The sequence below is a fragment of the Choristoneura fumiferana genome, chromosome 25, assembly GCF_025370935.1.
Source record: "Choristoneura fumiferana chromosome 25, NRCan_CFum_1, whole genome shotgun sequence".
Classification (NCBI taxonomy): Eukaryota; Metazoa; Arthropoda; class Insecta; order Lepidoptera; family Tortricidae; genus Choristoneura; species Choristoneura fumiferana.
In genome coordinates this window covers 3460719-3487288 of record NC_133496.1, presented here as the reverse complement: position 1 = coordinate 3487288, position 26570 = coordinate 3460719, and the positions used below count along the sequence as shown (strand labels likewise).

Sequence of the window (26570 nt, the reverse complement as noted above, 5' to 3'; positions counted from 1 at the left end):
ATCCGGATCTGAAGATTCAAAAGAGTCAGATCTCAAGCGGATCCGAATCCCTTAATGACTGACTCCGGAGTTACTAACTCCGACTGGATCGAGCGGCTTGCCTCGCCGTGATCGCCGTCACGCTCACTCACACTGACTCGCTCCGTCCGCCTGCTTACCCTCGGCAGTTACGACCAAAGTTCGTAATGCTACGCCAATTCGATTTTGTTTCGTAAATCTTGGACTATCTTACCGATATCTTGGACTACACGGTTCTTACTACTTCTTGTCACAGTCAATTTTCAATAAGCATTCGTAATTCTAAACACTTCAAAGGTTCAAACAGAAAGGTTACAGCGACAAGATAGTTGAATTTAATGTAAACATAACGGACCTCGACCCAGTTGTGAAATAGACTGTTTCCTTATTCTTATTTTATCGGCGTACAGAAAAGGCCAGTAATCTATTAGAATGAGATGGTAATATAAATAATGTAGATATTTACATTTTATTCGTTCGTTACATTGTTGTACGTTCAATTGACTTTACCCATGATTCGCCAAATTTTAGAGTTTATTAGTTAAACTGTTCAAAAGGAATTATTGCACAATTTAAGAAAACTTTTCTTGTCAAAAAGAGCGTCAATACGAACGTCATCGTTGCACGACTGTCGCTTTCGTTTCATCTAGCAATTTCCCTATTTCGTCCTAGTAGGTTTGGTTTAAATCAAATGGATGCAACTATCTCCTTTTCCACATTATCCGATTTAATATCGTTGTCGGACTCGGATTCGATATCGGGGCTTAAAATGCACCAATTTGAGATAACCTGATCCTATGACAAATCGGGTCCGATATATTACGCACATGTTACTGATGCCGATATCGTAGCGATAAAATCGCCGGGCGTCTGCCATGTCTTTACGTAATCTTTATTTTTGTTAATTCACTGTAGTAATTTATACTTATTATACATATACATTCATCATTTCATTTGTATTGTATTGCATCCGGCTTTCGACACTGACATCGAATAATGTGAAAATGTTCTTATAATGTCTTTGTATTTTGTATGAGGAAAAAAGGGAGGGTTGTATTAATTGCGTGTATTACAATGTAAATAATATATTGGCCTCATTTCTTACGCAATACATGCAAAGGCTAATGTGAACATTTTTTTACGGTGATGTCGTAAGGCTTGTGACGCATTAAAGTTAATTGACGTCCATTAGGTCTATAGCTTCTTAAAAATGTAAGTGTCAATAATTATTACAAAATGTCTTCATTTGTTATTTGAAATATCGGAGTTACTTAGGGTACGTTCTGAATTGGGCTGGAACGGAGCAGAGATATATAGAATCAATCAATCGCATTAATGATTATGCATGTGTCTCATTATGATAATATCATTATTGAAACCGTGTTGACAAATCGGTTTGACTAATGGCCTCTTAGGCAGTCCTAGGTTCAACCCCTGGCTTGCACCTGAGTTTTTCGGATGTACAAAATCATACTTGAAATTAACAACGAGGGTTAAAGTAAAGCATCACATCAGGAGGAAACCGGATACTCCTGAGAGAGTGAAGTTCCAAAATCCACATTGGAACCGCGGGGGAACTAGATCTCAAACCCCATTCAGTGCCCAGCCGTCGGAGGTATATAGAAGGAAATGATGAACGGGATGACGAGTCTATACATCTCCGCTCCACTCTCTCCGCTCTTCTTCCAAGAAACTTCCTACGTAGGCAAGAATAATACAATTTGGAAACAATACAAAATCTATTTCACTATTTTTAAATTTATAACAGAAGTTTAATTATCTTCTTATTCATAAAAGTTACTGATATGTTATTTTAAAAATGATTGTTTTGTCGGTGTCTGCCAAATCCATAGGTCCATGTAACGAATAAAGACAAAAAAATAACATATGAGAAAGGGTAGAGATAACATGAGCATAGCTTCTATAAATAAGGAGCTTATTCCGATTTTAAAAACATCTCAAGTTTAGAATTACATCTCACCAATAGTTTTATTGTTATTTTGGGTTCCGTACCATAGAAAGAAAACCCCTGCTCTATTGGAGACCCTTCAATTCGTTGTCTTTCTATATCAATGAACTAAATATAATATATATTGATATGGACCTCCGCAAAGTAACGCCTGATTCAATAAATTGTCTTTCTATATGTCTGTACGTTTTCTCTCGGGTATCAAATCTAATATAAATATGAAACGCATAGAACAATGGTCTCTTATAACCTTTGAAAGATTATTTTCAAACTAAAACCATGATAAAACAAAAGCCATCATCGCGAACCTTGATTGTTGAGCTTCTTACCACTATTCATAATTAAAAGTTTGTCAATTTAACATAAAGTTGGTTAATTGTGTTTTGTTTGTTTTCCTTTTGTACAATAAAGAGTTTACATACATACATACATAATTTAGCTGAGTTTTACATACTTAATCGTAGTAAATACGAGTATTATCATATCGAATAGTGGCAAGTGACTCAACAATCCCTGTTCGTGACTGTACGTTATTTTGACATAATGTACCTTATAATTATGAAATTTAGCATACTCGTAGTAGAAAAAACAATATTTTCTGCTTACTTTTAAATCTCTACAGAACCCAATTGGCGGTTATTTTACTGCTTGAGATATCAATAAAATCCCGATCTTAATGTTTAATATAGCTTATCAATAAAAAGCATAGTCAGTTCTTTGCATTATATTTACAATTAAATTTAGACTTAAGAGAATAAATACATGAAAATTTCACTAGAACATTTTGTTTATTTACAATAATATACAGCATGGAATGACAATTTGTACGTTATATGACACAAAATGATCTGAGCAGTAGTAGTACAGTCGCCATCAGACATTTCAAAGCGGCCAAGGTGATCAAAAATATCGAAACATAAACTCTAATACCTTAATAATAGAGTGCATGTGCCGATATTTTGACCACTTTGACCGCTCCGAAATTTTTGAGGGCGACTGTACAAAAAAACAATTGACTATGAACAATTACTTTGCTCACCCGCGGTCTTACGATTGCTACGTCTATGCAACAAATGTGTGTGCTCGTCAGCCTTCACGCTGTAAGAACACACAAATAACACAAACTCAACTATCGGATATCTATGGGCGACGGCAATCACTCAACATCAGGTGAACCGTCTGCACATTTGTCTGCTATTACATAAAAAAATCACCACCACTCAATCAGAGTTCCCCTCAGAGCAACACCACTCACCATGCTACTACGACTAACGAATTGCTACTACTGTTGCTCTGAGGATGAACTCTGGATGAGTTCGAAACGCGCCGTAATTTGGATCCATGTGATTTGTGTGTTTTTACAGTGTGGAGGCGGAGGAACTGCATGCACACGCATTTCTTGAATAGATATAGCTATCACAAGGTCGCAGACGAGCAAAGTCATTGTTTATGATTCACTGACCTCCGCAAATTAATGCCTTATTCAATAAACTATTAAAAAAAATACCAATCCGAGAGAAAACCTGTGTCCAGCAGTGGGACCTAAATAAGACGTGATGTTGTTATCTAACATATAGAAATAAAATTCTAGTAGCGTACTGTTGTAGTGTAAATAAGCCACTCTACTTACCGCTCAGATCAATTTGTATTTGCTTCCCTCAGTTGGGTAATAAACTGCATGCCTGAACAGCTTCTACAAATGCCCAAATTATTATTTTGACCCATATTCTTTGTAATTAACTGTCTTACTCAAACCATTACCCATGCATACAATACGATCATGACAGTAAGTTCTAACAGAGCTGTGTTTCTACCAGAAATGTGCGATGATGTGTTCCGAGGAATATGTTTGTCATTAACCAATAGAAACGCTTCATTTACCTATCCTCGCTCAGCTAGAGGTGAGACGTACTAGGCAAAACGTGGACTGAGTCTTGCGAGTACGCGTCCACAAAAAGACTAGATCCAAAGACTAGGTCCACGAGTATCTACGAGTACTTAACTCAATTGACTCATTCAATTTCAATTTCAATTTTCAATTTTCAATTTATTGTGAAGAATCCAGGTGTACAGTACATAGGTGTTCAATAATTGCACTCTTACGATTAAGTCTCACTAAACCCTTACCTTTTCAGGCGTACACACTTATTGCTTACAAAATATATTGGAAAAAAAAAAGTAAACAATGAAAAATTTGCATTGCGTAAACAAAATGATTCCCGTAAATACGCTCCCGTGATTGCGTATACATCGTACTAGTTTTAGTAGTTTTACGAATATTATCGAACAAAATCGAATTGAATTCAACGTCACAGTTCAGTTTTCACACTTCACATTTTTTTAATTTTAACTTATATTAAAAACCGACTAAAATCTTCCCTTCATACTTCATACAGGCTTAGGACTGCCAGCAATTTTTATAAATTTTTCAATTAAAAAGTGTACATAACAGCTTGTTTTCAAGTTGGCGGAGCGTTGTCAGCCGCCGTACTCCTAAATACTCGTACGCTAAAAGAATCGCGGGCGGGAACGCGTACTCACGCGTCCAAGCCAAAACCTATTCTAAAAACCTATTCCAGTAAATACGTCTCACCTCTACGCACAGCACTGCAGGGCTACTACGAAACTCGAAACTCGAAGTTCGTGTCGTATCGTCCTCTCGCTCTCGTATTAAATAGTACAAGTGTCAGAGGGACCGAACAACACAAACTTCGAGTTTCGAGTTTCGTAGTAGCCCTGCTGCTCTGGTGGAAACAGCTGAGCGGAGCGAGCGTTGCCATAAGTATTAGTTCATGAAAAACACATTCCTCGGAACACATCCTCGCACATCTCTGGTTGAAAAGCAGCCTAACAAGCATTTAATTTTATAAATATGGCGGCTGATTAAGCACCCTCTTTACTACCCAACTGTCCTAACCCTACTTACTCAAAACCAATCGTTTTTATGTTTCCCTAAGCCTCGATTACATTAAGACATTAGTCGAATAACGTTCCAGTTGACTCGACTTGCTATCCTCGGAATTGGCAACATAACATAACCTATAAGCTTATAGTTACACCTATACATATGTCACGTTAACGATTTGGCATTTGACATTCATTATGACTAGTCCGAACACTAACCCGGGTTCCTGAGTATTTGTCCATTATTGACAGAACACCTACTGTCATGCGTCTTTACAGTTTGTATTGACACTGTCTCTAATAAAAATAAAAACAGCACATATTGGTACCTACCTCATTTATACGGCAACAAAAAGAAAACAATAAAAACGTTACTTTTTCCGTAACTATCACATTTTTAACGTAGGTAAAGTCCCTGAATACAGCTACAATTGTGCATGCAGTTTTTTTATCATTTGCAGACTCTACACGGTACAAAAATACATGTGCAGGTTGCATTACATTGCTATAATCCATGGAATACTCATTTTAAGCCTCCCAATTTAAAGTGTTACATAATAATTCCACTCGCTCGACATTACTCGCGCCGTGTAAATGAGGCTTTATTTTGTTTAAAGACAAATTTTGTACCTATGACGTGTTTCAGTAGCATCCATTCCGTTTAGATCTTCTATCTTGGAAAGAAGATTTCAGAGTGTAACTGACGAGCAAAAATAAAGGGGTTACTTCTCATGCTCATATTTTTGCTCGCCAGAAAACAATAAACGCTAACTCAACTCAAACTTTTATGCGACAAAATATCTTTAAAACAATCATTATAATAACGTAGGCCACTTCAATGCATAGACGACACTGTAAAATCTGTAAGTAACTTACAAACTTAGGAACCGGGTAACACTTTAAAACCGTTCAGCCGCTTCAGCGACTTTCTCTTGACACTACACTAGACTGCTAAGCGGCGCCCGCGAGGTCACCGGCGACGCTGGCAGCGGCTGCAGCTGCTGCGGCGCTTGAGGGGGGAAATAAACACTCTCGTTCGAAAACTGCGGGTGCATGGGCAAAGGTGTATGCGGCATAGTGCTTGGACGCGACTCGTGGTAGAGTATCGGAACGCGTACCAACCGCTGCGCGGCGTGAGCCATATTAGCCGCTTCCAATTCCGCAGCCAACTGTCTCTTCCATTTGTTGCGTCTGTTCTGAAACCAAATCTTCACCTGGGTTTCTGTCAAATGTAAGCTCGCTGCCAAGCCAGCGCGTTCCGAACTACTCAAGTACCGTTTCATATCGAACGTCGACTCTAGTTGGAACACTTGGGACCGCGAGAAGACAGTGCGTGTTTTCTTCTTTCTCTTTCCTAGGTTCGCGTTAGGGTCGCGTTTTTCTGAGTCCTTGTCGAAGTCGTCGCTTTCGTCGACGTCGGGGTCGGAGTCTTGGGGGTCTGGTTGTTGCGGGTAGAGGGCGGGGTGGTGGCGCGGGGAGCGGGGGAGGAGCGTGACGGCGAGGGGGGAGTGGACGCCCGAGGGAGGCTGCGCGGGCGCGGGGAGCCACCCGCTGAGCCTTCTTCATTGGTGATAGAGTCCTCTGTAACAAAAAAAGCCATGTTAGTTAGGTGTATAAGTAAACTCATCAGTAGGTACTCATCTAGTATCTATTATATCATCGAATATATCATATTAGTGAACTGTCACAGATAACCCTGTCGAGTCTCTCTACAAGGTGGGCCCTGTAACAGGAGCAAAAACTTAAACCACATCTTCCACTCTTAATCTTGAGCTAATTTAGTTCAACAACTTTTGAAAATAACTTGTATTATGATGTTTATTATAGTTTAAAGTTTAATTGGACAAGCAACGTATTGCGAAATCCGGTATTTTTTACGTGACAGGCGATGTCATTTAGGATATTGGATGCATTGTAATTGTAGTTTGAAATACATAATTGAAAAATACTTATTTAATTTGTTTCGCAGTAATATTTGAGTTTTAGAAAGCTTAAGCCTATCATTGGATAGAAAATCTGGGTTTTAATATTTCTGTCTTCACGGTAAAAGTGTTCAATTGAGAAATGCTATTGTCAGTACATTATTGTCTTGGTTTGTTTATAATAAAACTGTTTTAAAACTGTGAAATTGCGTATCAAATCACTTCCACCCACCCCAAGCGAAGGGGCAGGCGTCTTCACTCTTACGTATAGGCTTGAAGTGAATACACTCACAACTACAAAAAGAACTGATTGACAAAAGGAGAATGAATGAAATGAATGAGTAAATTTCAAAGTCCTGCTGTCATTTACACGACATGTTGTAGTGTAGCTGTCTGTGAAATCATTCACATCAACTCTCACATACACCTTTGACTTCATCTGGTACTTTTAATCAAGTGAATAGGGGTCAATTACGGATCAGTGTAAAAAAAAACGTGAATTAGACAAAGCGAGATTTAGTATACGGCCTCTTAAGGACCAACTATTGTTTGTACACCAAAATCATTCCCAAACGTCCGGATTACAGCGTATCAAATAAACTGGCGACTAATCGGAGGCGTAAAGCGGCGGTATTAGCTCGTAATTGGATCCCGAAGCCTTGCAACACTCGTAATAAATCTCGGAGTTGGCTGTTTTTATAGGTTACCGAGACTAGCATTGATTCACAATAAGACTTGTACGTACAGTCAAGGCAATGAGGGCTATCGTTTTTTGTCTTTCTAGATGGCGCCACTGTTGCGTGAGGTTTTAAGTGTGGCTTTCAAAGTCGGTTAATACGGGCGTGAAAACAAAGTTTAGATTAATATCATATTTAATACACCTTAAAACCGTACCTTTAAAAATATCGAGCCACCACAGTGTTGTGTAGTCCCGTTATGTTCGGAAAAAAGGGAGGACAAACAAGTTTCCGAAAGACAAAACTGTCTCAAAACACAGACATTCATTGCCCCGTAACGCATAATTGCCGTAATTAATTTCAGGTATTGCAAAATATTCACAAAATTACTCTAATTATAAATAAACCCGCGTAGCTCACCCAAAAACTATGAGATTTGACATTTCGGAGACCTCACGCTACACTACCGCCTCTAGCCGCGAATTCATTCGCGATAGCCCTCATTCTCGTGTATCTACCAGGGAACCTTTGTGCTACTGGCTGTCAGAAATCATAGCGAAATTGACTATGATAAGGTCCCACCCTTTACCCTGGTACGCGATTCATTTTTTTATTGTAACTCTTTATTGTACATAAAACATATGAAAATTACAGTTAACAAGAGAAAGAGATGAACAAAGGCGAACTTGTCCCTTAAAGGGATCTCTTCCAGTTAACCTTTCAACGATTGAAAAGATAACAAAATCAAGAGTAGACATTTCGCAGTATTTCGTTGTAAACATTTCGTAGTATAACGATAAAATCGAAGTTGGTATTGTACTGTCCCTCTCACTCTCGTATTCAGCTAATTACTAAATGAGCCAATTTGCAAGCAAACAAACCCGTAACGTTAAAAAACCTCACGATACTAACGCCATCTAGCGAAATTTCGCCTGTCAATAAGCCCTCATTGCCGGTAGGTAAGTACCCAATGTGTACGTAAAGTGTCGAAACTATGTCCAGCCAGAAACAAACGTTTGAATTCTGAACTTCACACATTCCACGTTCTAAAATCAAATTCAAAATTCGAAATCAAAACACGGTGCGAAACCGAATGTCATCAACGCTGTTGAACGAATCACTAACAATGCTCAACCATTTCACTAGTAATTCAAAACAAGCTTTAACAAACCGTTTTAAAGTTCAATTTCGATTGACAGTAAATTTAAAATTAAAACAAAGACTCATCGCCAAACTAACATGGTCTTTCCATTTGTTGTTTTAAGTTTGTATGGGAGGTCTTGTTTTGTTGGTTAGTTGGTTGTGATTCGACGCATCGCCAGTGTACCTTGGTCTTTCTGTTGATTAGTTTGTGTTGATGTTAGAGGTCTTGTTTCGCCGGTTAGTTTGTTGTGATTGGAATCGATTTTCGAAACCTTAGTTTATAATCCTTTGTCGGTGTTGCTTGCTCACTGTTTACATAAACGCTTACGAGTTTAAGTAGAGTATTTTATGAGTGCAATATTGTTACGTGGCTTATTAGCGCACGTCTTTATTCAGAAACCAGAGTTAAGGTAAAAAATATCTTAGATAAATTAACATCATTGTGTAGACGACGCAACGACGCACATACAATAATTATTAAAAAGTTTGCATACCTACACTGTCTAGCAACTGGCCACCAATAAAACTAAAAAACAAGCAGCGCGGAAAGGAAACAAAAGAATGTGCGAATTATGTCATAGCCATAAATAGCCATACCATAGTAATATCTATGAAAAAACTCACAAAATAAAATATCAACAGCCAGCTTCGAACCCGCTTACTTGCGATCGTACACAGCGTTCAGTTCAGATATGTCATGTGAACTACATACATACGCCGAATAAAAACCGATAAAATCCATTAATGAATTGATTTCTTCACTAAAATATGTAATGTCACTTCTATATCATTTAAATCTAACGGACTTAGCATCCAGTAGGTACAGTAATTAATAATTCTTTATCCAGATATTTTGTCTTTCTTTACGCTTAATAAAATATTAATTAAACATAAATAGCACACTAGAGAATGAATAAAACTACCCAGTACGATTTATCCGGTCTACCAACATCAACGGACAAACATTACCCAACTAACAGCAACCCGAACAAACCACGTTCGAAAATTAAAACGACCGCACGCGACATTACGTCCAAAAGCGTAGCAGCACCGCTTTTGGCGCGAACGCGATGCGCGAATACGATATACACAACACACACAGGCGAGAGCAAGACGCCTAAACATCTCGTATTTCTGTTCGTAGCAGTGTTGCTATATGCGAATAATTGTAGGAGTATGGTGGAAAAGCATTGTTCGGTCGGTTTCGGCCGCGTGAAATGGCGTGCTTTGTTTAAGGATGGGTTTTGGAAATTAAACCGGGGTTGGAGAGCAAAGATGTGATGATGATTGCTTTTCCAGTTGAAATGAGGGTTTTAAGTCGGTGGGATGTTATGGAATGGAGGAAATTATGCTGAGAAAATGGAATATGGAGTTATTTTGTGCGTCAACAAACTCTGTCTCTTCTTTAAATGCCTCATTATGTTTATAGGTTATAAGGGACTTTATCCTACTTATTACGAGTACTATTTTATCTACCTTTGATATAATCAACCGACTTCAAAAAAAGGAAAAGGTTTATCGATTGATGTGATTGTGGCAAGTGTCCTTGCTCACGGTGGATGCAAGCCGCTTCCAACCGAAGCAACAGTAACTAGAGTGGAGGTCTAATAAGGTAATATCCAATAGTGGACGTCCTACGGCTAATAATGAGAATTTCCTGTGATATTGAGAGCCCTTTATATCCTCAGAGCTCTGGGATGCAGCTTAGGCGCTTTGTCTTATCTCTGGATTCACATCCTTCCGAGTTTTTACCCTAGTTTAGTTCCCGGTTTTTGCGCGAGTGATAGCCCCATCTAGAATTTTAAAAAGTACGCGTAATCACAGCGCGTAATTGCTGTAATCAGTGCAGTAACGCGACGCGTAATCGATGACGCCTTACGACCGTAAGCCGGGACGCGGCGCGGCGGCGCGGAATGGGCATGCTCAGGAAGTCAGGAGTGATTGCTGACGCACTTGGAACACAAACCTTTTAGTGATTAATTTAAAAATAATATTAATTAACACACGATATCCCACTAATATTATAAACTAGCTGTTGCCAGCGGCTTCGTCCCCGTTCTAGTCTTTTTTTTCTATTATGCTTAGCACAAACCTTTTTGTCCTGACAATAACGAACACAACAGAAAAAAAAATCACTATTTTTTAGACTAACGCGGTCATTACTTATTTTATGATTTAAATTCGGGTTTTGTTCCGCGTACTTTGATTCTAGGGAAAAAGTTCATATTTTTACACTTGACTGTATGTACAGGTACCCCCAAGGACCCCGTACCGTCCCACCAGGGTGCTCCACTGTGAGAGTGCTTTATCAAGATGTTATAGATACCAACCTCTCGGCGGCGACCACTCGTGGGGCCGCCAGTACCAAGGGGGCATGAGGCCCCCGTATCGGACCGCCAGAGCGCTCCACTGTGAGATTGCTTTATCAAGATGTTTGATATACCAACCTCTCGGGGGCGACCGCTCGTGGGGCCGCCAGTACCAGGGGGCATCAGGCCCCCGTACCGGCCCGCCAAAGCGCTCCATTGTGAGATTGCTTTACCAAGATGTTTGATATACCGGGCGACCGCTCGTGGGGCCGCCAGTACCAGGGGGCATCAGGCCCCCGTACCGGCCCGCCAAAGCGCTCCATTATGAGATTGCTTTATCAAGATGTTTGATATACCAACCTCTCGGGGCGACCGCTCGTGGGGCCGCCAGTACCAGGAGGCATCAGGCCCCCGTACCGGCCCGCCAAAGCGCTCCATTGTGAGATTGCTTTACCAAGATGTTTGATATACCAACCACCTATTGAGGGCGACCGCTCGTGGGGCCGCCAGTACCAGGGGGCATCAGGCCCCCGTACCGGCCCGCCAAAGCGCTCCATTGTGAGATTGCTTCATCAAGATGTTTGATATACCAACCTCTCGGGGGCGACCGCTCGTGGGGCCGCCAGTACCAGGAGGGCACCAGGCTTCCGTACCGGGCCGACAGGGCGCTCCATTGTGATATCAGGCCCAACCTGCAACAATCGCATTGTTTAAAATAAGTAGGGTAAGTTGTGACGTCACATGGGACTTTAGTGGGCTATAATATATCTTAACAGTAACTGACGGGTTTTTTTTTATTTTACTAAATTTTAAGTTATCGTATGTTTGCTGCCTTACTTAGTACACACAGTACACACAGTTATGTACAGTCTGTTCAGTATAGGAATGGACAGAAGGAAAATATGCTCTTTATAGTGCACGCTTTAGTAAGTCATTTAATAAATTGCACTTTTTTAGTGTACAGTCCAAACTTAATTCTAATTAAAATATCGAATACATCAATATTACTCGTATTTTCATTTATTCATTGACTAGCTGTTGCCCGCGACTCCGTTCGCGTAGAATTGCTGTTCCGCGGGAACAATGCAATTTTCCGTGATAAAAACTATTCTATGTCCTTCCCCGGGACTTTTACTATCTGTATACCGAATTTCATCTAACTCGGTTCAGCGGTTAATACGTGAAGAGGTAGGTAACGAACAAACATACAGACTTACAACCATATTGCTATTTTTCATATCATAATTTAAAATCAATAAAAAAAACCTTATTCTATTTTGTTAAAACTAGAAACGTCTTCCTATAAAATACATAAAGAGGCAGAGGTAAACAACATTCTGTAAGAAACGAAACGATTGCAATATTATTAACTCAAGAAATATTCTGTACCTACATGATTTATAGCTTTTAATCACCAGTTTGGATTTAAATGTGACCTTTAATCATATACAAATAGTTAACTTTTCACAACTAAAGCACTGCACCAATTGGATAAAATACCTACGAGTAGAATATTTTTAAACAGGGAGAGAGTGGATGTGTCCACGAAACACAGTTATTAAATGTATAATACAAATCGAATTAATACTCGTATTATGTAGCAAGTTACGAATTAATATTGTGCTATTTTTACTTACAAAATAAACAAAATTATGATTTCATCTTATTACTTCTTTTGTTCATCATCATCATCATTATTATTACGACTACACAAAAAAATGTTTAGAACCCCTGCTTCTGTGACCTTGTAGAGTCCAATGTTATCTCGAATGGACTATAGTAGAGCTTTACTGTAACCACTTGCGGGCTGCAGTACGAATGGGCCGGCTCGACCGGGTTAGTACCACACTCCCACAGAATACCGGCGTGAAATAGTCTGTGTTGCGTACGGTGAGTGGGAGATCCGGAGGCCCAACTCCCCTTCCCCGTCCCCTCCTCCCTCCCCTTTATCCCCCTTTTAGGCCGGCAACGCACCCGCAGTCCTAATAATACTGTTGGTGTCCATGGGCGGCAGTGATCACTTACCATCAGGTGACACGATTACTCGTTTGCAAGCTATTTGGCATAAAAAAACACACACACACACACACACACACACAGCTTTGCTTAGTTTCAGTTCGGGGCCTATTGTCTAACACACTTTGAATCTGGTCCGAATCGGTTCGCATAGTTATTGGAAGTCCGAATGTAATGTTTGTCAGAACGATCGTTTGACATAATTCTTTTTTCTCTGAATCCAATAATTGTTCAGAATTGTTATAAAACAAACCTAACCTAATCTATTGCTTTCAATAGGATGAGCATTAAAAAAATTCAGAAAACTGTAAGGTTTCAGTGGGAAAAAAATTATGACAAACGATGATTCGGACAAAAATTACGGTATGACTAGCTAAGAGTATGCGAACTTTGGCGCTCCCCTTTGCATCACAACCGTTTTCACTTCTTTCTGTCACACGATACAGAGGCTAGAAAGAGATAATGAATGCGATTGCGACCTTCAAAACCATTCCATTGCAATCTCATCAACAGCAATGAGTATTGCAAGACAAACCGACATTATAGTGTACCGATTCCGTCCAGGACAATACGATACGGTTTGTACTATGTGGCATGGGAAGACTGGCCTGCGCAAATGTTAAATGTGCGATCGTAGCAGTCTGGTATCAGCTTAGGCGTGTATCTATCAGATAGATTTAGGTTTATCTAGATTACACTTATATATGTATAATATAGTCTTAAGCCGACTTTAACTTGTAAGAAAAATCGTGCAAGTTGCATTACATTGCGAGGCCGTAAAGCCAACGAGTTTGTAGTGGTCAATCGAGCGCCGCAATGTAATGCAACTTGCGCGATTTTTCTTGCAAGTCTAAACTAGGCTTTAGAATTATTGATAACAACCACAAAAAGAAATGTAAAAAAAACCAGGAATAATTTTTTTACGAATGCAAATAAGCTATTTTTGACGCTTAAACATTATGTTTAACAGATGAAACTTTCCGGAAATTTTCAAAAATTCCCGTGGGTATTCCAAAAAACACCCATGCTAAATTTCATGTTTCTAATCTTACCAGTTGAAATTTGAGGGTTTTATCTTGTTCCTGTGGGAATATGGCGATAAAATTAGTCTTTGTATTATTCCGGACTTTCAGCTATCTACACACCAAATTTAATCCAAATCCGACCAGCCGCTTTAGTGTGAGGGAGTAACAAACACACACAAGACATCACACATGGCCTCATCATCCCAGCCTGTATACGTCCCACTGCTGGGCACAGGCCTCCTCTCAGAACAAGAGGGCTTGGGCCATAGTTCCCACGCGGGCCCAGTGCGGATTGGGAACTTCACACACACCATTGAATTGCTTCGCAGGTTTGTGCAGGTTTCCTCACGATGTTTTCCTTCACCGCAAAGCTCGTGGTAAATTTCAAATGTAACTCCGCACATGAATTTCGAATAGCTCAGAGGTGCGAGCCGGGGTTTGAACCCACGACCCTCTGCTTGAGAGGCGATAGGTCAAACCACTAGGCCACCACGGCTTCTTTCCAGTTGCGCAGAATAGTCTTTTTCAGGCATGGCTTGCGATATCGACTGTCGACATCGACAGCGATACCTCCCTAGCCCCCAGGCGGATCGCAATCCTCTTTGCGAACAATCGATACGTCGATACCACGATTCGAACCTAAAGTGAGAAAGCTTGTTTCCCGACAATAGACAATTCCCTCTATTTCCCTTTGATTCTCGCCAAAGTGATTTATTACTTTTTCTTTCTGTTTGTTGCTATTTTTAGAGTGCGAAGTTTATTTTGTTTGTGTGCTGGTTCGTGTTTATTTAGAGCAGTGGGTAACTAATCTTTTCTTATAATTTACCTATAAGGTAGAATACGTAAATAATATTATTATAATTAGTTTTATTGTATTTTAATTAGTTTAGTTTATTTATTAATCATAGATTACAAAAATGTCAGTTACAAGTATCGATATTGAAGTCGCCAAAGTTATTTGTAATATTAAATAAGATTAACAATAATATTAAAAAACAAGATAAAAAAACAGGTTTGTTCTCCACCAGGGATCGCAGATCACAGTCATAACAAGAAGATAGTAAAATTATAATTAAAACAATAAAGTGAAAAATGTCACGAACACAATATTATACCTTAAACAATAAATGGATAACAATTATAATTTACAATACAATTGATTCTCCATCAGGGATCGTCACAACTGAAATACAAAATCAGCACAAACCTGCGAAGCAATTCAAACCCTTTCATTCTGAGAGGAGGCCTGTGCCCAGCAGTGGGACGCATAAAGGCTGGGATGAAGATAATGATGACATTACATTTATCAATAAAAAATCTATTAAACACGCTTTTATTTGTACTTATAAATACTCCTTTACTAAACGTAGGGCTCTCTCATTCTCAATTTGAGTCCTTGGCCACTATGGAACCCTTTCGAAGTACACCATCCACCATCTTGCTCGCTAATCCTGCCGAGAAGCAGCAGTGCTTGCACTGTTCTGTTTCGGCGTGGAGAGTAAGACCGCCGGTGAAATTACTGGCACTTGAGGTATCCCATCTTAGGCCTCTAGGTTGGCAATGCATCTGCAATACCCCTGGTGTTGCAGATGTTTATGGGCAGTGGTGACCTCTTACCATCAGGAGACCCACCTGCTCGTTTGCCATCGAGTCGAATAAAAAAAAATCTTAACAACATTATTTTTCTATGACAATAGAACATTCGAATCGAATGTTGTGGAAGCCATTATGGCGGTTATGTGATGCCGTAGGAATCAAAGTTGACTGTACAGCAGTGGGACGTACATACATAGACTTGTGGTAAATTTCATGGAAATTTGTTGGTTAGGTTAGGTTATTAATCTAGGTATAACCTATCCTAACCAACTTTAAAAACCGAAAAGCCCCCGACATTGTCATTTTAAGGTTCAATATCTCGAAAACACCTGAACTGAGAACCATGACAAAAAACTGCCTTTCACGTAAAGGAAACTGCATCGAAATTGATTTATCCGTTTACCAGCTACGATGCCACAAACAAACAGACAGACGTTAATGTCAAACTTATAACACTCCTCCTGCGTCGGGGCTTAAAAAACCACGGTATATGTGTTTGTTTGTATACTAATAACCTTAACCCATGCTTTAACCGTATGCGTGCCGGTAACGAGTTAACCGGGATCCGGTTACCAATTTATTTAACCCTCACGTGCTGTTTAATCACCTCGTTACGGATTATAATTATGAGATATACTTTTTTCTAAGTTATACATACTATATGTATATAGACAGACCAACAAATGTGTAAAAACGGGCTTGTTGTAGTTGTCTCAGCCTAATACGTCCCACTGCAGAGCACAGGCCTCATCTCAGAATGCGAGGGCTTGGGCCAAAGTTCCCGCGCGGGCCCAAGGTGGATTGGGAACTTCGCACACACCATTGAATTGCTTCACAGTTTTTTGAAGGTTTCCTCACGATGTTTTCATTGACCGTAAAGCTCCTCGTAAATTTCAATGGAATTTCGCAAAATTCAGAGGTGCGAGCCGGGGTTTGAACCCACGATCCGCTGCTTGAAATGCCTTAGGGTAAACCACTAGGCCAACACGGCTCACTTGGCCATCAGTGGCTCTCTTGTAGTATCAGTAATGAATAAACTATTCTTTAAACAAGCTTACGTTTCCTTCACGCTCACCACGACACTCTAACGCGTACTTAAGTATTAATCATAATAATCATTGTTTTCATAGGTACCCAGGACCTAGGACATTAAGTTATTTTATGTTTGAAAAATAAGTAGTTTTGACTAAAAGTAAGTTTAGATCGAATTAGACACAGCTAATTCCAGAAATATTATCATTTAGAAAAATCTTTATTTTTACCATAAAATTAAAACAACACAAGAATATATGAAATAAAAATGAGTACAATAAAAATCATTGAAATTTATTATTTTCTTCTTGCTTTTTTTATTATAAATATTTTATTACTATACAAAAAAAAAAACTGTAACAATTTCCTCCAGCTTTATCACGTAAGTTTTTGTTTGTACTCGTTACTGTCTTGTGCAAAATAATGATTTCTTATTCTTATTCTTTACTCAAAGTGCTACGAGCGCTCTACGGTGCTACGCCGTAGCTCCGTCGTAGCCGCAGCGCGTAGCAAAACTAAATAAATAATTATCATGGGACACTTGACACCAATTGACTTAGTTCCAAAGTAAGCTACGATAATGGGTACTAGGCAACGGATAAACATACTGAAATAGATAGATACATACTTAAATATTAAACACCCAAGACTCGAGAACAGACATTCGTATTTTTCATATAAAAATCTGCACCGACCGGGGATTGAACCCGGGACTTCGAGCTTCGTAGTCAGGCTCTCTAACCACTGGGCAATCGAAGCTAATTTACAAATAGACAAATTAATAACAAACCTAATTAGTAATATAAGCAAAGAGTCGAAAAATCAACAGTACTTAATTATGTTCTAAACATTCTATTGTTTTTTTTGTAGTCTTGCAAATACCCAATCTCGTAATCGAATCGCTAAAAACTAAACTTGAAACTTCAAAGCTTTAAAAAAAGATAATTGGCACCAATTAGGTGCCCCAACCTCCAGGCTATACTACTAAACCCTTCGACAAAGGCTAATTAGAAAAACGCCAATAGCCATAAAATCGATAAAGAAAAAAAGCCCCCGTAATCCAAAGTTGCGAATTCAAATTCCATTACAGGCTCGGAATGGAAGAAACCGCGTGATTGGTCGGCTCACCGCGCCCTGATTGGCCGGGGCTCTGACCCCGCCCCCCTAGTGGGGTATAAAAATCGATGCTCGCACAGGAGCTCTCTACTCTTTTTTTGCAGCGTCGCGAGACAGTTCTCGCTTCGTAATAATGGCATTTGCTGCTTTTATAGCTTAAAGTGTTTAGTTGTTGCCTTTTGTCGGATAACACAGCTAGAGATGGCTTTTAACTTATTGGTAGTGCTGTTTGGAGACGTTTTAGCGAGGCGCTTGCACGGACAAAGGCTTTAAGATCGCGATCCGTGTCTAAAATGGATTTTGCGTAGGTACTGCAATCTGCACTGAACTTTTAACATTAATTGTTACAAGCAGCGAACAGCGACCTAACTACCGATATAGGATGCCAATTGAGTTGATTTTCCTGCTATTGTATTTAGTATGTAATGTGTGTGTAAACACTTTATTATACATAAAACACAAAAATAATATATGAAAACCGGCCAAGTGCGGGCCGGACTCGCGCACGAAGGGTTCCGTACCTTTTATACAACATTCATTAGACATTAGCAAAAAGTGGCAAAAAAATCACGTTCGTTGCATGGGAGCCCCCTTAAATATTTATTTTATTCTGTTTTTAGTATTTGTTGTTATAGCGGCCACAGTTATTCATAATCTGTGAAAATTTCAACTGTCTAACTATCACGATCCATGAGATACAGACGGACAGACAACGAAGTCTATTTTCCGTTTTTACCCTTTGGGTACAAAACCCTAAAAAAAGCAACAATACAAAAAGAGTACAAAGGCGAACTTATCCCTAAAAGGGATCTTTTCAAGCTAACCTGGTTTAGTTTAGTTTACTTAAGTTGATTTACTTGTATTTATTACAATTTGAAAATCGTGCAAATGAATTGTTTATTTTGAATTCGGTATAGGCTTGTTCCCGTTCGGTCTTTAAAGTGAACGATTCGATCTAGTTCATTCGGTCGATTGTACTAGTTGAATGAGTTAAGTTAGAGGTTCGAGGTCTGGAAATGAATGGAAATCGGTACGGTATACGCTAGAAAAACACCGAAATAAACTGTTAGAGGTGGCAACTTTACTGCATCTATGTACTCTGTAGTAATTACGGTCGATTCACAAGATCAGGCACGAATGGATTGAACGAAAGTAATTTCACTTGGACATTTTTGTAGGAAAATTACTGATTAACATCAATGGTCAGTTTTCCTTGTCGAGGAATTTAAATTCTCATTGTTTTGATTGAATTATATGACGTGGACTCCACTGAATGTAGATTATTTAGATTATTAGTTAGTGTTAGTTTTGTAACTAAGGACATCCCTGTATATAATATTTTTTGTGTTTTTTTATTTAATGTATACTTACTGTAGTTTAAGTATTTTATTTGCAATTATTTCATGTTGAAAAAAATTACTTTCTGCCAAGTTTCTTGCGGCGAATTTCTTCTTGGCAATGATGGTCTTTCCGAAAGCGCTGGTAGTTTAAAAATTACGTGTAAAAGTGCCCTTGCGCCTATTACTGAATAAATCATTTGAATTTTGAACATATAATTTTGAGTTGTCATTTTTCATTTTTATTAATGACAGTAAATCCTAGTTGTACTTCAATTCAAATTAAAAGTATATTTTATCCTGACAGCCGTAGTGGCCTAGTGGTTTGACCTTAAGACTCTTAAGCAGAGGACCGTGGGCTCGCAGTTCTGAGTTTTTAGAAATTCATGTTTTGATATTACGCGCTTTACGGCGGAGGAAAACATCGTGAGGAAACCTGCATAACCTGCGAAGCAATTCAATAGTGACAGTTGGCATTGATCACTTTTTACAATGTGGTCTAATTCTAACTAAATCCTAACTAGATCTAGACTAAACTAAATCCTAACGCTGACAGGTGACAGAAGACACTACGTTATTAAAAAATTAAAACCCAACTATAACCAAAATCCTTCTAAATAGGTGTCTTAAATCGAAAATACAAACTGAGACATGGATGCACAGAACAACCAGAAAAAAGTCCAGCGCTGGGAATCGAGCCCAGGTCCTCAGTATTCTGTGCTGCGTGCCATACCCCTACACCACCACTGGACAAAAATACATAAAAACTCCAAATAACCAATCATAAGGTGTCTTAAATTCGCCTATTTTATGAAAAAAAAATATAAAAATAAACAGTGTTTTTTTTTTGACCAAAGCCAATTGGTCTTATAAGGGTTGCCCTAAAAGATGCGGAACTCTAAAAATACCAAAAGCTACGGCAAGCCACTGTATTTAACAAACAAACTTAAGACCCTCTGCACCAATCGATGCTACTCTAACACCTCTGGCTTCTCCCTCTAGCATTCCGCCCTTATATCAAATCGGCTAAAACGATAAGTAACCTCTTAACTTCACATAGACCGAGATTTTCGGGTGGCACAAGTAACAGGAAGAAGCGGAAATCAAATACTCGCGTGATATTGATTATTGTCGCTTTTACCTTGAAACAGCTGGGCTAATTTGAATTAAATTTGGGATGTTGACAGCTGGATCTCTAGAATAATGCATTTGCTTATTATAATGATATTCCCTCAAATCGAGACAATACGCATGTAAAATTTCGAAATCTCAATGTTGTGTACGGTTTTACATTTTACTGTCATCCAACTTACACACTTTATTTATACCAAATTTCAAACCAATCATTTAAAAGTAATATATATGCAAGGTTTTAAGCATTAAAATTAAAAATATGCGAGGTACGTTTAATAAAAGCTTGTGAAAAGCTTGTACATGAAGCTCGCTTGCCAATTCACCGTATAATAAATAAATCGATTATTCATAAGGTGCAATAAAAAGTAAAGTACTTTACTAGCTGATGCCCGCGGCTGCTATCCTTCGGGATATACGTAATTTTTCCGGAATAAAAAGTATCCTACAATATCCTTTCTCGCGCTATTTCCATACCAAATTTCATCTAAATCGGTTTTGCGGTTTAAGCGTGAATAACAGGCAGACACAGAGAGACACACACTTTCGCATTTATAATACTAGTAAGGAAAAATGTAAGATGATCAAACTACAACTGCCAGGAAACAATGATGCAGCCAGGGTGAAGAATTTTAATCATAATTATCAGCCATAGGACGTCCACTGTTGTTGGACATAGCCCTCCCCCATAGACCTCCAGCTGCATCGATTGGACGGACGCAGCTTGCATCCACCGTGAACCCGTGACTTTAACCAGGTCATGCCGTCCATCTCGTTGGTGGACGTCCTACGCTGCGCTTGCCGATCCGCGAAAATATTAATTATAACCGAAATCTGAACTTCTTTTGCCTTAGACCACGGTATAAGGGCGTTAAATAATTTATAACAGAAGGGCTCTCCCCTCAAGACGGCGATTCGCCGTATTGTCGTACTGAGGGGGGGAGGAGCTAATCTCTTTACGGACAAATTAAGGCTCTTAGGAAGTGGATGAATTATTATACTAGTTATATTAAAGTCTGTTACGTATAAAGCAAAAATACAAACAATGGAACATAGAACCTCCTCCTTTTTTTGAAGTCGGTTAAAAATAAGAACAAAATGGACTATCATTGCTTAGATAAACATTTTTTTTTAGAACTACTTACTTTACAAAACCACGGGTATAAAAACCTATGGCGTACTTTCCTTTGACATGCTCGTAGTATTAAGCGTTTTGGTATCAAGTAAGACCACAGACACAGCAAAGTGTAGGGTAAAACGATAATAACTGATCAAAAATTACTTTGTAATGTAAACATTTTGCAGTTGGAATTTATTTTTAGAGACCCTCAGAGTGTGAGTTCGACTTGCACTTAGCCAGTTTTCTTTTTACAAGCTCTTATTTAACTTAAACTTACAAATTTGTTTGTTTCCAATATTGCAACTTAATGTTGATCCAATGAGCATCGCGTATTGAATTCGCCACTAAAGGCGCTAGTGTAGCGTTAGGTCTCCGAAATGTCAATCTTCATAGTTTTTGGGTGAGCTACCGCGGGTTTATTTATAAATTAGCATCATTTTGTGAATATTTTGCAATTCTGAAATTAATTATAGCAAAATAGGCGTTCCGGGTAATGAATGTCTGGTTTGAGACAGTTTTGTCTTCGAAACCTTGTCCTCCCTTTTTTCCGAACAAAACGGGGACTATGCAACATGTGGCATGCTCGATATTTTTTATGATACTTTAAGGGGTAATTAATATAATTTTAACTAAACTTTTTTTCACGCCCGTAATAACAGACTTTGAAAGCCATACTTAAAAACCTCACGCAACAGTGCGCCATCTAGTGAGACAAAAAACGATAGCCCTCATTGGCAGCTTGTATTAAAATAAAAACAAAAACTAAAACTTACTTCTTAGATAATTGAAAAATTTGTTCCCTAAAATTGTAAGTACTGATAATGAAATAAACTTCAATTAAAAGCCTGCTGAAATTACTAAATAAAAATAACAAACACAAATTAAAACATACGTAACAATAACGACCTTCTAAAACACGACGTCTTGAAAAACGCACCCCTAAATCTCAAACGTCAAAACGCATTTTTTCTTAATTAGCACGACCATGGAACACGGTTAAACAGCCAGCGAATTAAAAAGTTGGCTAAGATGGCGGTGACAGGACACGGATCCAAAATGTCGGACATCGAGTAATTAAGAAGGGAACTTGTGAATTTGAAAATATGACTCCTGCCGCGAGCAAAATTGTCATTTATAAAGCTGTTATGTTAGACGTGGATTTTCTTGTCTCTACTCTCAAATTGCAAGATTTGTCGGCACTTTTGATTGAGCTGAGTCCAATTTCTGACAGATCAGTTAAAAGCTAATATTGCAGATGCGTTGCCGACCTAGAGGCCTAAGATGGGATACCTCAAGTGCCAGTCATTTCACCGGCTTACTCTCCACCTGAAACACAACAGTGCAAGCACTGCTGCTTCACGGCAGGATTAGCGAGAAAGATGGTGGTAGCAATCCGGGCGGACCTTGCACAAGGTTCTACCACCTGCAAACTAAACTATAAACTATATTCAAACTGTTGAATAAGGTTTCGATAGCAAATAGCCCTAAAGTGCCGTAACCGAGTGGCAACCGACGATCTTACGGTGGCCAGGCGGAGCGTTCACTAGCTACTTGACGCTAGCTGACTAAACCGGTCCATTTACGTCATTATCGTCAAGTTACTAAACTCTAGTTAACGGTAAGAAAGGTTAATAAGAGAAATAGAAACGCTACGCAAGCTAGAAGCACGGAGCTGCCATATGGCTAAAAATACCTCTATTGATTTTGCTACCGCAGTCTGCAAGTTAATAGGTCAATTATCCATACTAATATTATAAATGCGAAAGTATGTGTGTTTGTATGTTTGTCCGTCTCTCACATCGAAACGGAGCCACGGATCGACGTGATTTTTGGCATAGAGATAGTTTATAGGTCAGAGAGTGACATAGGCTACCTTTTATTCCGGAAAAATGCACAGTTCCCGAGGGAACAGCGCGCGATAACTGAATTCGACGCGAGCGAAGCCGCGGGCAAATGCTAGTTGTTAATAAATAGATTATTCTAAACTAGTGTGTGTTAGCCATCATAATTTACTGAAATCTTTAAAAACACAAAAACTATCTTCGAAGCACCAAGCAATGTACTGAAACAATTACTTTGCTCACCCGCGATCCTATGATAGCTTAGTTTTTACAAGAAATATGTGTTCATGCAGTTCCTCCACCTCCACACTGTTAGAACACACAGAAATCACACAAACTCATCTATCAACACCACCACACTACACTGACGCGTTTCAAACTCAACCAGAGCTCATCTTCAGAGCAACACAACCGTTCACCATGCTACCAGATGTTAGTCTATTATTTGCTGTTTGATTTGTGAGTTTTCTTACAGTGTGGGGGTGGAGGAACCGCATGAACACACATTTCTTGCATAAACGTAGCTATTATAAAGGTAATTGTTTCAGTTCATATAGATTCATATAGTTCATATAGATCTCCGCAAAGTAACGCCTGATTCATTAAATTACCTAGCAATGCCAAAAACAATCTTCCACCGGTGCAGAAAAACCTTTGTTGAGAGAAACTGATTTACAATGTTATTCAAGTCAAGGATCACGGGAATGAGCTCCCCAGTTTAATAGACGTCTAATTTCAATAGGCTTTCTATCCCATCATGTAAGTAGCTCGTCCAGCACTCGCAAGCGAGTAGCTCGCCCGTCCCAATGCGCCTGCGGCCGTCTAATCGATGGACATTATCCGCCACGGGCGGCAAGTGGCTAGTTACTGGCTCTTGAATAGCGCTTGAGGATTACCGGAGTGTACTCGTAAGCATAACATTCATTATATAACTAGCAGTGGCGTGGCTCCGCAACAAATCGTTGTTTTTATATTTGTCGGTGGCCGATTGTAAAATCCGCCAGATCACGAAATTCCTTGGCATATCGTGAAATGGCGCCATTTCATGAATTGGCTAAGGGACATCCGCCATATCGTTCAAAACTCACCGTTTAACGATTTGCCTAGTGACGTTGACAATGTTTTCCTTCACCGTAAAGCTCGTGGTAAATTTCAAATGTAATTTCGCACATGAATTTCGAAAAACTCACGAGTTGCGAGCCGGGGTTTGAACCCACGATCCTCGGCTTGAGAGGCCATAGGTCAAACCACTCGGCCACCACGGCTTTTGAGTTGGTAGCATACTCAGCGCTTAAAGCCAAGTCATGCGGGTTCGAACCTCATCCAGCGCACACATTTTGTTTTCCTTTAAAAAAAAACTTTGTTTCTCTTAAGCAAAAACTAATAAAAACAAATAACACGTCAGTAGTTTCTACATTACTACGAAAACAACCCAGGCATAAAAGACCCTGAGATCATTACCGGCATTACCCCTAATCAGAACAAGCCCCCTTTACGGCTTTTATCAGCAGAATGGGGTAAATGTCGGGGTAAATGCGGCAACCCCTGTTCGGACAAACGAGGACGGACGGACGGCTTGTACGACACGGCACTTGACGGGGCAAATTGACAGTGGTTTTGGAGCTTATTTTAGACGGTTGTAAAGACGAGACAGATACAGTTAGAGAATGGTTTGACGTATTCAAAATGAGGAAGCTCCAAGAACTAATAAATAATGAGTCGCCTAGGGATATTTTTTTTTGAGCGGCGGCGCGTGTTTCGTCAACCGCCGAGTCGCGTGCTCCCTTGAAGAAGGACTACGAAATAGCCCGAAACATGTCGAGCTAAACCCGATTAAAGACGTGAGTTATCCGTTACAATATCAATTAATATCCCTAGACAGTTTTGAACATTCCAATATAGGCATTCTACTACTGAGACAAAAGATCAAATCTGTCTAGGGATAATGGGTATCCCAAGACCTTTTTGAGAAAACCTAATATGAAAACCGACCTACCTCGATAGCATAGCATCGTTGGTTCCAAAATGGTTAGCAGCTAACGCCGCCTCTAGCACATTGCTCTCCCTTCTTGGCTCCGTTCTATTCAAGATAGAGCTAATTGAGAAGCTGGTGTACGGTGCGCTGCCTGTCGCCTTCTCTTCTTTGTCCTTCTTTAGCTCGTAGAACGGGCTCTTCTGGCTTCTAGAAGGAGATATGTCGGGGCTGGAGGCGCCGGAGACCACGTTGACTTCGATGTCGCGCTCGTCATGCGAGGACAGAGGGGAATCCATGGCGCTTAGTTCATCTTACGGGTCTGTGGAGAAATTTATCATTTATTTGGCAAAAATCAAAAAAAATCGTCCTTAAAGATTTGCAATTTTGAACATGAAACTACCGTGAGATTCACTCATATTAAATATAATGACCCGGATAACTCACGTCTTAAATCGAGTTTAGCTCGACATGTTTCGGGCTAATCCGTAGCCCTTCGTCTTCGGAGCAACGCGACTCAGCGGCTGCTGCAACACGCGCACGCGCGCGTTTAAGACGTGAGTTATCCGGGTCATTATATTTAAATCGTCCTTAACTCAGAAAAGCCGACCAAGTGCGAGTTGTCCTCGCGCACGAAGGGTTCCGTACCATTATCTATACTTACAACAAGACATTAGCAAAAACAACACGTTTGTTGTATTCAATATTTATTTTATTCGATTTAAGTATTTGCTGTTATAGCGGCAACAGAAATACATAATCTGTGAAAATTTCAACTGTCTAGCTATCACGGTTCATGACGGTCCGACGGACGGACAGCGGCATCTTAGTAATAGGATCCCGTTTTTACCCTTTGGTACGGAACCCTAAAAAAACACTATTAGGTTCTGACTGTTTAATTTAAGTTGGTATCATTTATCATTATTTTGTTCACTTTCAAATGTTTGTTTCCGGGTTTATTTTAAGACCCTTGTATAGAATCCTGTTGGGTTGGTTTTATAAAAATCCTAAAAACAATTACAATTTCATGTTTCAGTGAACCGTTGTGATGTAGATCTTACAAATATGTAATAAAGTATGTGAGTACAGCTTTTAACTTTAATCCAAAAAATACCACAAAAGTTAATAAAAAAAATGTTTTTTTGTAAAAATATAGGACTTTCTTCCAAGAATAATGTATAATTTATGTTCAAGCAGAGGATCACGGGTTCGAACCCGGGCTCGCACCTCTCAGTTTTTCGGCATTTTTTTTTAATTTACCATGAATTTTGCGCTAAAGGAAAAGATCATGAGGAAGCCTGCACACCCTATGAAGAAACCAATGTGTGTGTGAAGTTTCATTACTACTACTCTTCAACTTACTACATTCCAACCACTCTCATTATGTGAGGATGCCTATGCAAATGTAAGTTCCTTAATATCGCATGCCATTTGTAGATTTT

The 26570-nt window shown here is 39.3% G+C and overlaps 1 protein-coding gene across 1 annotated transcript; it reads right to left on the bottom strand.

The window, feature by feature from the left end:
* Window positions 1-2931: 2931 nt before the first annotated feature.
* On the bottom strand, window positions 2932-25427 carry LOC141442177 (homeobox protein Hmx-like). Its single transcript, XM_074107084.1, is given in 4 exon segments — window positions 2932-6377; window positions 6380-6472; window positions 11537-11634; window positions 25153-25427. Coding segments are annotated over 4 exon segments (1014 nt in total). The 3' UTR covers window positions 2932-5829.
* Between the last annotated feature and the right edge of the window lie 1143 nt (window positions 25428-26570).